We start from the raw sequence: 10,965 nt of genomic DNA, 5'->3' as shown, positions 1-10,965 counted from the left end.
CCTTAAATGAGCAATTTGGAAAGATTTGAAGACAATTCATGTCTGGCCAAATTTTAATGAAATGCCAAGGCTAACCCATGTAAAACTTTTAAATTTTCTCCCACTTTTAAAAATGTGATTTTCCATTATCATAACTTAAAGAATTTCCCCAGACTGAGCCATTTGGCAAGATTTGGAGACAATTTATTTGGGGGTTAAATATTCATAAAATTGCAAGGTTAACCCTTTATGTTTTTTCATTTTTCACCCCTTTCCCCTATTTAAGACTACCATAGCTTAAGACCATCAGTAACTTTTGAACCACTATCTAGTTTTAAGCTACCAGCTATATTTTGACGAGCGAATTTATGCCCAGTATAGGGCAGTACTAGATTCTGTTTGCATCTCATAGAAAGGGTTTGTGACAAATTTGAAGAAACTGTTAACATTTTAAAACTAAAACAATATAATACACAATAACAAACGCGGCTGTTTCATTCATTGGGACAGTTTTTAATGCTCTGACAAACTTGCCATCACATTTTGCACTTATTAAAAAAAGTACAGATTTCCAAGACCAATAGTCTTACACTATTTACATATTTTACAAATAACTGTAGGTTTACACGCAACTGGTCAAACAGTTTCACACACTAGACGGGAAAAAAAGTAGTTTACAATACCAAGAAGTAGCCTACGTTGTATCTGAAATGGCAACTGGCTGGGTCGCCGGTGTTTTCACGAAGTGACAAAAGCCCAGACAAACGACAATTTTTCGATCTGGGGGTTTTTTGGGCCATTTTACTTCCTTCAATCCAAAGAACAAATTAGCAGAATTTCCTCGTAACTGTTAACAAATCACTAACAACAAGCTTGGTCTCTGCGTTTGTCTGTTTTCAGGAAGTGACAAAAAGTCACGTAGTTAGCAGGGCAAAACTAAAGACAATATACACACTCCCTGCATGAGTCTTTGTGTGTACCCATGCATGAGAACAACGTTGTACATGAACACCTGCGCCTGTTGAAATCTGATGGAATGTAGCAATTTTCTTCCAGCAGGTGTTTTTTTCACGAAATGACAAAAGTGTGTATGATGCAGTAGGAAAAAAAAAAAGACCTCTGTGTTTTTCTGCTTTCACGAAGTGAAAAAAAGATTTATTAGCTTTTATTAATGGATTAATCTATAATTAAGATACTATATCTGCAACTCAGTATAGATTAACATTTGCCAAGTCTTACATTTCATGACTTTGTAAAAAATTCCTCAATCTGTAACATAAAAGTGTATTGAAAAGGCTTGTATTTTGAAACACATTCATCTCAGATTGTCCATTTGGCAAGATTTTGAGGTTTTTTGTCAATTCCTGAAAACACTGATGATATGTTTAAGTCAGACTGGAGATTGTTGAAGTGACTTTCTTTTAATCATTTATTATTACACCCCTTTTTTTTTTACCAAGACACTGGATTGCCATCTGAATGTACAATTTCTCAGAATTAAACCCTTTTTTCCTGGGGGAAAAACAATGTCTAGCAAACAGAATAGAATTAAACAGTTTTAATCTGCATAAGTTATGACAACTCAGAGAACTGAAGTTCCACAAATGCCACCTTTTTCCACTTAAACATTATTTGGAGGCTAGTGGCATAAAACATCAAGTTTCACTTTGTTGTTTCAAGTTGACATCCTTCTACAAAGAACTTGTGAACTAGGAATACATGTCAGTTGAGCTGAAATATTTCGGGGGGGGGTCAGTTTCACACTGTAAAGCCCAAATTTAATAAGAACTAACAATCTTTAGCTCTTGCAGCAGCAAAGATCAGACTTTGGATTCTGAATGCCAAAGCCGATTTCAGGACCCGTAATGACCACAAGGGGCATCCATTATAGACACACACCAAAGCGAATTTGCTGAACAAGACATTTGTCCTTAAGATTGACTGTATAGTACAAAAATATGCCCAGCTTTTGTTAAAGCCAGAAATTAACATCTTCAAAGCTGTTATTAGATGCACGCACATCAAGTCAACAAATCTTAACTCATATCACAGCAGGGACTGTATTTTCAGTGGTTAGAAAAAGATGACATGAGCAACAGAGGTGGTGATATGGAGCGGGGGGGGTCTACTTGCTGTAAGGCTTAGCATTAGGATTCTGTCTCTCCTTTTGGTACTCCATCTCCATCTTGGCTTGGATCTGTTCCCAGTCTACCTCAACCTGGCAAAGAAAATCGACCCATTCATGAGAATTTCTCCTCCACAGAATTGACGTCGGAATTTAACGATGCAAGGTTACAACGGTAATCTGGAGGCAAGGATGTAGGGTGCGTTTCCAATTTTTTTTTTTTTTCCACAGAGAAACCTCCTTTATGCATAACCTGTGGAAAAAATGTACTACCCTGCAAGATGGCAGCCATGCAAACCCTTTATAGTATTCTACTTATCTGGAAACTTTTTTTTTATTATGACATTTTTGTCCTGCTGGATCAAGAGAGATGGACAACTGTACAGTTTTATGAAAGGTGATTCACTATTTCATGAATCGAATTAAACTCTACGTTGTGCATGTCAAGATCAACTAAACCTAGAAACTAATTACTCTGAATTCAAGAGTGGACCTGATTAACCATGATTTTACACAGCAATGTATGTTACAGCTGCGCAGTACTATAAGCATCAAATACCTTTCAGGAAGAAGCTTAAAGACCACAATAATAAAACACAGTGAGGAATGAACAAACAAACACTGGACTTACTCCACTGGCATACTGCAAGAAGCGCTTGTTGGTCTCTTTCTTCTCGAAGCTGTCCAGGAATTGTTGCCGATGGGCTAACACTGTGTCCACGTGCGTTTTATGCTTTACAGCGAGCTCAAGAGCTCTGAAAAAGCAAGCAAAATATGAAAAATTCACTCTCTGTTCCCTCCTATTCGCAGACCAAATGACGTCACGGAGCAAGAATGTCACAAGCACCCACCTGTCCCAGTTGTAGAGGGTAATGTTCATCATGATGGCCCTGAAGACCAGTCCCGCCTGTAACAGGATTCCCTCGGCATCCTGGGGATTGCCACAAAACAGAGCCATCTCTGCATTGCGCAGATCCTTCAGGGGTAGCTCCTTGATGTATAGAATGTACTGCACCTTGTCGGCCTGAGTTGAAAACAGAGAGACGCTGTAAGGAGGGAATCTGTAGAAGTTAACTAGAAAATATTGACCAACCTTGTAGGCCCGAGTCAAAAACAGAGAGATGCTATCAGGAAGACTGTAGAACACACATGCACACAGAAATGTACTCAAACTGGGCAGCCTGAGTTGAAAACAGACAGGCTGTCAAGAGGGAAGTCCGTAGAATGCACTTCAGAACTTTGTCCGGACACCGACTTTCCATCTGAATGTACAATTTCTCAGAATTAAACCCTTTTGTGGAGTACACACTGCGCTCTTTTTCTTCTGACAAGCGTGCAGTTTAAGTGCTTCCCAAATAGTCTACAGCCGGTAAAAACTTTGAAAAGGATGTTTACTCACAGCATCTATGGCTGCATAAGCCACTTCAGCCGTGTTAAGTTCCTTGGCGTAGGAAGCCATGGCAGCAAGACATGCCCAGAGAGCTTGGTCCTGAAATAAATCGAGTAGAAGTCAGCTGTAGACAAATCCGAGGAGACGCCATTCCTGTAGCACCACCACACTCCTGCACAAATGTTAACTTGAGAGCTTGCACTCGTTTTGACTAGTCACAACACCCGATTGGTCTGAGAGAATTGTAACATATGCCTACCACCTGTGTGTGAACAGGATGACCCCGCAGTAATGGCTTCAAGTTCTGGTTGCTCAATAAGTCCATAAAAAATGTGACAGTTCTTCATCCCTTCTTATAAAATTGGAGCTGAAAAGTACTGACCCTCACTTTCTATGTGAGAAACTTTCCAAAATGCTCCCAAATCCATAAAAGTGCAAGAAACTGATGAGACACTACTTTCCTTTGGGGGCAACAAGTCACCAACGTGAAGTAACAATGACTGTGTTCTGCCTTCTCAATCCTGCAAAATCCTCCACGTTCTCTCGTGGACGTAGGGATATAGGAGGATTTCTTGAATTAGGATATCTATTCTCACCTTGACAAATCTGCACAGCCTGACGGCATCTTCCCACCTGCTGCTGTTGACCAAGTCATGCAGCATGGCTGGGTAAGGTGAGATGCCCGTGCTGACCAGGGCACCGTCAGCTCGACGGATGGTCACATGGTTACCCAGGAAGTCTACAATTTGTGGGTTCTTGCCAAACTCACTGAGTTGGGGTGGAAAAAAGGACAAATTGGTGGATACAATTTGAAACTGCGAATTATTCACTGTTCACATGCCTGATATGATTTGCTCAGTTTAATTTGCATATGCAATCAGAAAACATACCCTCACATGACACTTGTGACCAGGTCACGTGCTGCCCTCAATCGTTCATACATGATGCCAATAACATTGCTCAAACCATCAGACTCACTCGCAAGGTCTACTCATTAATGGACATTACAGTTCTATTTACCTTGCGTCTTTGACCATGATTGTCAGTGGTAGTAGTTCCCGGTCAACATAAGCCACACTGGGGTAGAACCACACCGTCAGTTTGCTGTCTTGCAATGCTGCTAGCATGTTAGTGCCATCGTTAACAGCCAGACTGGAAATCATGTTGCCTGTCAGAGTCAAAGGTTATACAAAAAGTGACAATTACGGTACACTCAGCTTTGCAGGGTGTACGCACTTGGTGAAGCAATAAATAACAACCAGTTACCGTACACCTGCAACTTTGGCCATTTTCTCAATGAAGCAAGTATTTTTTCACTGTCACTGGTACTACATCTACAACACAAAGCAAGAAGCTTGACCAACAGCAAGGACATTTTGCAAGGATTTGCAGATGACATTTAACAGATAGTTACCCATTCAAACCAATGCAACACTTGTTCACTCACAATAGTTTAGATTTAGTTACAAATGGGGAAATGATCTCAATCTTTACATAAATGCGGACAGTCAGACAGGTATCAACCCCCTTCTACTTGAAACCTACGACTTACAAAATGCCACATGGCACCTAGCATTATCTGAAATGTATCTCACCGAGTTTGACAATCTTGGCTGGCTTGCCCACATTGCGCACTGTGCTGAGATAAAGGTCACGATTCTTGTCCACAATGGCGAGGTGTCTATCACTGGCCGGCCCACACTGGTCCAAGGCTATCTCGATGATCTCAAGCTACACACAGAGAGACAGACCAATCAACCAACCAACCCCCAAAATAAATAAGTCTAGTTTTGAGTATGTTTTTGCTAATACCTTTATTTGTGTCACGTTATGCTGCAGGAACAATTCTGACAACAGAGTTTACCAAAATTTCAAACACTCAAATTTGATATCCCAGAAGAATAACTACTTATTCATGAAGAGGCTTTAAACAAACAAGAGTACCTTGTGAGCCAGCGGTTTACTGTCGACCTGTCGGCTCGTAGCAGAGTCAAAGAGATGAACAAGCTTCTCGTCCGATTTATCGCGGACTGCGACGGTGTCATTGCTGACACACAGCGACTGGGCACTTAGAGTCTCTGAATGCATCCCAGGGAACTTTGGTGACGACAGAAGGCGACCCTGGACAAAAAGGTTTAAAAGCGATTGGAACTTACGAAAACAGGCAGGGAGCACTTGGTATATCCGAGTTTGTGCCCAAAACCTATGGATGCTTTGAAACTCTGTACTCAGCAGCCATGCAGCAAACTTGCTAATCTGCATCCATGTTCCCAATCATGCCTTCAAGTCAATGCAAGTCTACATTCTACACATGAAAGAATTACACAAAACAATTTACCTCGTATGTGTACAGATGGATCCCAGCACTGTCCACAATAGCAAAATGCCTGTTAAAATGAGATTAACAAAGGAAGGTATTAAACAGGACACAGTGAGGCACATATTCAACAATCGGAAAGCTAGAAATGGATGCCACACCTTACCCACTTGGATTTCATTCTTTCACTGCTACGATTCTCTGCCTTTGAGAAAATGAGACAGAAGATTTTGCAATACCGCACTCACTTTTCCGCCTGGACAATTAATGTCACTGTGCCTTCCTTGAGGTCAAAGATCATTGGGGTGTTCCAATTTTTGGTACTGCAACAAAATAAATGAGTATTATAAGTACTGTTTATTAATAATGTTGAAACTAAAAAATAGAGATGTATAGTACTTAATTTAAGAAAAAACATTTGGTAAAAAAAAAAGGAATTTACCAGACACGGAACAATGTATCTGATGATATTGAGGGATGTGTAAATTCAAACTAGATGTGTACACTCCCACACCCCAACCAGCAAGATGGTCCATTAACCCTAATCCTCCTCAATCCTTTAGGTGGTTTTGGAGGATTGAGGGTGAATGGCAAAAGTGCATGGCTGATAGCGAAGGATGCCATGAGTGAAGGTCGTGGGTTAGACCTTGTGTTGTTCTTGCTCAGTCATGCATTAATTCAGCCTGGTATTTCTTTTGAATAAACCGCACTGCTCAAGAATGCCATTCGCACTGCCTCAACTTATGTTGACAGGAATTGCCAGAGGATTTTGAAGGATTGAGGCAGTAGGCACACCTCCAAGTCATATTTTCAAGAAATTTTGGAGGACTTTGGAGGATTGAGGGAGAATCCAATTTTGACAGCCCCCAAATTGGAGGATTCTGGAGGATTGAGGAGGGTCCCTAGCAAAAAAGGGCTTGGGGGTTAGGGTTAAGAAGGTCAAGGGAATGTGACATTTTCATAATTTCAACAATTCAAGTTTTACCTGTACACATAGCACTGGGAAGATGTTGCCACCACTAGGTGGTCAAAGCCGATGGACGTTTTGATGATGCGATCTCGGAACTCCAGCTTTTCCTTGGCATCATTCATGACATTCCTAACATGAATTGTCTTCCTGGAGATGACCACCACCTCGAAGTTCTTCCACTCAAGACGCCTGGGAAAGAAGAACGAATTTGCTCTTTGATTCAAGAATTAACCCCATCCATGAGAACAATCCACACCTTCCAACGACAGGATTTGTATCAGATGCCTGCAAGGACCTACCTTTCAATTACTTGAGCAAAAATGACATGTCCACTGCCGCAGGCCCCTGCAACCTGGGTACCATCCCCACTCCATGCAATACAGAACAGGCTACCGGTATTGGGCTTCTCCAAGGCATATGACCACTGGAGAGAGATAACACAGCACATCAGAGAAGGTTTAACAGATGAAAAATAGTTATCATCACTGCAAAATTCTATTTATCATTCCACCTCAGAGTCACTTTTGAGCTGTGACAGATCTTGCTGTAACACCAAAGGAGACCTGGAATGCAAACCCAGCTGCTGGTCATGTAGGGTGTCCTTGAGCAAGCCACTTTACCCTAACTGACCACTCTTCATTGACGAGTGCATACTGAAGCCTACTTGAAATAATGCATGGCCATAGACTCCTGCGTAATTTCAAGCCTTCTATCTAAATACAGCCATACTCTTTGGACACTGAGTACCAACATGTGGCAACTCATTCAGACAAAAGGAAATACACTCTAGTGGGTCTTGAAAAAAAAACTGTTCCAACTCACCCCGCTCTTGTCACACAGTCGTAACGTGTTGAACGAGCCAATGGCAAACAGCTGGCCGTCCGGAGCCCAAGACACAGAGACTATCGGGTACTCGTGAGGATGACTGCTGTAGAGCTGTCTCCCATAGGAATCCCAGACCTTGTAACGGCAATCTTCTGCCCCAGACAGGATGAGGTTGTTAACAGGATTCCAGTCAACCTTCAGGATAACGCCATCATGTGCCTTCCACTGCAAAACAGAAATCTGTTCATTATCTTTACAGATAGCCTCAAGAAATACTTGAAATCTACCATCTGGATGAAAGGTAATCCTCAAGACAAGGTTAAATTTACATGTCATATGTAAAGACCTTCATTAGCCCGACATTTCACAAAATAAAAAGTATCCCTTTCGGCCATCCCTCGTGAAAACTGAAGAATGTTAAGTTCATAGTATGCACTCCCGAAAAAGGTGTAGGGGAGAGATTCCACTTGGTGCAATTCTCATCTTTGAGCAAGAGACTTGGCTGTGACACTCTGCACTCCATTCATTTTCTCAAGAAATTAAGCATTTTTCTCTTAAAAACCAACAAATTGAAAGTTGTCACTGATAAGACATCAAGAATGGAGTGCTCAAAGTTGGTGACTTTTTAGAGACTTACGATCTCTAGAATAACAACTGACAGTTGCTGTTCCTGACCTGTAACGGCTTGGCATTGGCCTGCATGGACTTGATGATGAGCTGTCTGCCGTTTGTGAACAACACCTGGTCAGAGTCTGGAGACCATCCTATTGAGTACACTGGGGAACCTGAAAAGTATTTTACATCAGGAAATATGTGGTAGCATGTCAGGGCAGGAGGAAAGTTGAAAAATTTTCAGAGATGGCGTAGGTCCTAGGTCCATCAAAACCACAATGATCTTTAAATATTGTGGTGCAACTTGGGAAACATTCTGAGGCTTCTTTGACAGGGTTTCATCTTAAAGTGTAATGGGCTACAGGTTGTCTTTTTTTTCAAGCATTTACCTGTCTGTGCTAACGTTGAACGTAACATCCCACTGCGAGACCATATTTTGACCTGTCCGTCCTCCCCTGCTGTTGCCATGGCTGTCCCATCATAGCTCCATCGGCCTGACAGCACAGCGCCTCTGTGGGCATCCACAGACTTCTCTACGCGGCCAGATTTGGAAATCAAGAGGAACTTTCCTAAAGGCAAAAAATCGACAAATGCACTTTTCATACTTAAATGCTGCCTAAATTTTAGAGGGAGAGAAAGCTAATCTCAGAATTGAACTGCAGTAGCAAAATGACTTCTCGTTCAAGGAAAACATACTTGGTTTGCTTCTATAAAAACTCAATAAACTGTTCATTAAATTTTATAACCAACATTTGCAGGAAAAGCTATGAACAGCAATACTTAAAACAAATGTTACCTCATTTCTTTCTTTAAAAGTGTTGCATTGTTTTACTTTCAAATAGCTTTAAAACGGATTCCTTTTGCAGCACTTCAAAATTTACCATCCGTGGAGGTCAGAACAAACACATCTGTCTGGGGTTGTTTGGTTTTCCCACCCAGTCCCTTTGGGAAGAAGTGAATGTCTGTTGCATAGACATCATTGGGCAGCTGGGCTAGAGTTGTGGTTTCGTCGGAGAGCAGTTTCCATCGAAGTATCTTGTGATCATCACTACAGGAGTATAGCTCTTCAGATGTGGTCCACGCCACACAGCTCACGAGCTCTGAATGTACACAGCAGTTAAGGATTCATAGCCTCCACAGAGGGTTGGACACGTTAGAGGTTATTTTGAGTGATGAGTTTGGTGAAGGTATTTACACTAGAATGATCTAGACAAACTTGGGGTTGAACACAGCTTGCAAAATGGAAGGAGCTGGCTGAAAGATTTTTTCTTTCTGGTTTTTCTTCCATCCAAATACAAGTTTACAAGATTAAACACTGTTAAATACCAGCAGATGCTGACGAACCTCACAGGAAGAGCTGGATGGATTTGTACAAGGATAACAGATTTCCTCAAATGCTTTTATAAGTCTGAGTCAAAATCATGATTCACTGCCATCTACATCTGTGACTGCTGAAAAGAACTGTTGGAAGGTGACTTTTTCAATATTAAGAAAAGTAATATTACTCAGGTTTACTTAAAACTTTATGAGGGAAAGGATATGTTTAGCATCTTTAGCAAGTGTTGTCTTGAAGCGCATTATGATCTGGTGATGTAGGCTTCTGGCTTTCACAAAGGCTGACTGCTTACTTACACAGCCACAGGTGTAAATTCAGACTATATTGATATGGATCTAGGTTTTGTTGCTTGTACAATAAATGTTGATCCGTCTCTGCAAGATTAAAATTAAAAAGTATTAATGGGCTTGCTTTGTGTTGAAATATAAATGTTATGGGGTACAACAGGGACAAATTTTTGCCCCTAGCCCTTCATGCCCTATGACCCTCCCAGTTCCGACTCTCTCACCAAAAGAAATTGTCCCCTGAACATGATGATGGCTTATCCACATAACATTACACATTACTAGGCTACATACCCTAACATGCTCACATGTAAACCCCACCGAGCATGCTAAGACTAACCTGACTAACTTGAGGCATTAATTTTAAAACTCGGCCTCTTTTTTTTTCAAATTTTGGACTTGATCATGATCAAGTAAATTCGAAAACAAAAGAACTGGACCCAAAGTTGGAAACTAAAATAATGTGACCCAAATATAGGAATGGCAGTAATTCCTACAAGAGATGGAGGGGGACAAACTTATATTAATTATGTTGTCTTCATTGGGAAATCCACAGAGGTACGGATGTAAATACGTTTCATGACCCATTGAAGTTCACTGCTAGGCATCATTCATTCACCTGTGATTCTCATATCACAGTGGGTGACGACATATGCCTGATATGGATGAAGCGTCTGCGTTACTATATCAGCCCAAAACACTATGTTTCTTTCATTCCAACCAAAAATTCTAGGAATTGTTCAACACACTTTTGAACACTTTGACCAATAATCTGTGTTAAGAAGATGAAGTTTCACATGCTGTGAAAAACCAAAACAAAATTACCTAGGCATTACATTCCGACTTCAGCTCTCGTTACAGGATTGTGCAGATGGAATTTTTCATTTGCGCATGTGCAAATGACCGTCTGCATCAACTGAACAAACTCGATAATCAAAGAGATGTAATTACATCTTTGTCAGCTGACACAGACATCTTGTCTAAATTTCCCTTTAATAACTGTCTTTAAACTAAGAGGCCAGATACTGCATCCTCGAGTTTTGTTTTTTATTTTCTTCTTCTTTTTTGGAAATAGCGAGAATCGATAAAATTGTTGATCGAGGATACAACCTATCAACGACGCCGCA

The 10,965-nt window shown here is 40.9% G+C and overlaps 1 protein-coding gene across 2 annotated transcripts; it reads right to left on the bottom strand.

The window, feature by feature from the left end:
* Nucleotides 1–471: 471 nt before the first annotated feature.
* Nucleotides 472–10,764, bottom strand: ift80 (intraflagellar transport 80). Of its 2 annotated transcripts, XM_087145705.1 has the most exons (18): nucleotides 10,664–10,764; nucleotides 9,762–9,928; nucleotides 9,100–9,326; nucleotides 8,608–8,787; nucleotides 8,282–8,391; nucleotides 7,604–7,831; nucleotides 7,081–7,205; nucleotides 6,797–6,970; nucleotides 6,060–6,134; nucleotides 5,833–5,881; nucleotides 5,439–5,615; nucleotides 5,090–5,225; nucleotides 4,515–4,662; nucleotides 4,091–4,262; nucleotides 3,504–3,593; nucleotides 2,956–3,128; nucleotides 2,736–2,859; nucleotides 472–2,197 (listed from the first exon to the last, which is right to left on the bottom strand). In XM_087145705.1, exons 2-18 carry the CDS (start codon nucleotides 9,794–9,796, stop codon nucleotides 2,105–2,107), a joined length of 2,316 nt encoding a protein of 771 aa, XP_087001831.1. In that variant the 5' UTR covers nucleotides 9,797–9,928; nucleotides 10,664–10,764; the 3' UTR covers nucleotides 472–2,104. The 2 variants fall into 2 exon arrangements, with proteins under 2 accessions (XP_087001831.1, XP_087001832.1); XM_087145706.1 differs by lacking the exon at nucleotides 9,762–9,928 and having other exon boundaries at nucleotides 9,100–9,318; nucleotides 10,664–10,708.
* Between the last annotated feature and the right edge of the window lie 201 nt (nucleotides 10,765–10,965).

This window comes from Acanthaster planci, linkage group LG14 (genome assembly GCF_054643075.1).
Source record: "Acanthaster planci isolate LZ-2023a linkage group LG14, COTS_SCS, whole genome shotgun sequence".
In the NCBI taxonomy this organism is placed as follows: domain Eukaryota; kingdom Metazoa; phylum Echinodermata; class Asteroidea; order Valvatida; family Acanthasteridae; genus Acanthaster; species Acanthaster planci.
This window is presented reverse-complemented; position numbering and strand designations above follow the sequence as displayed.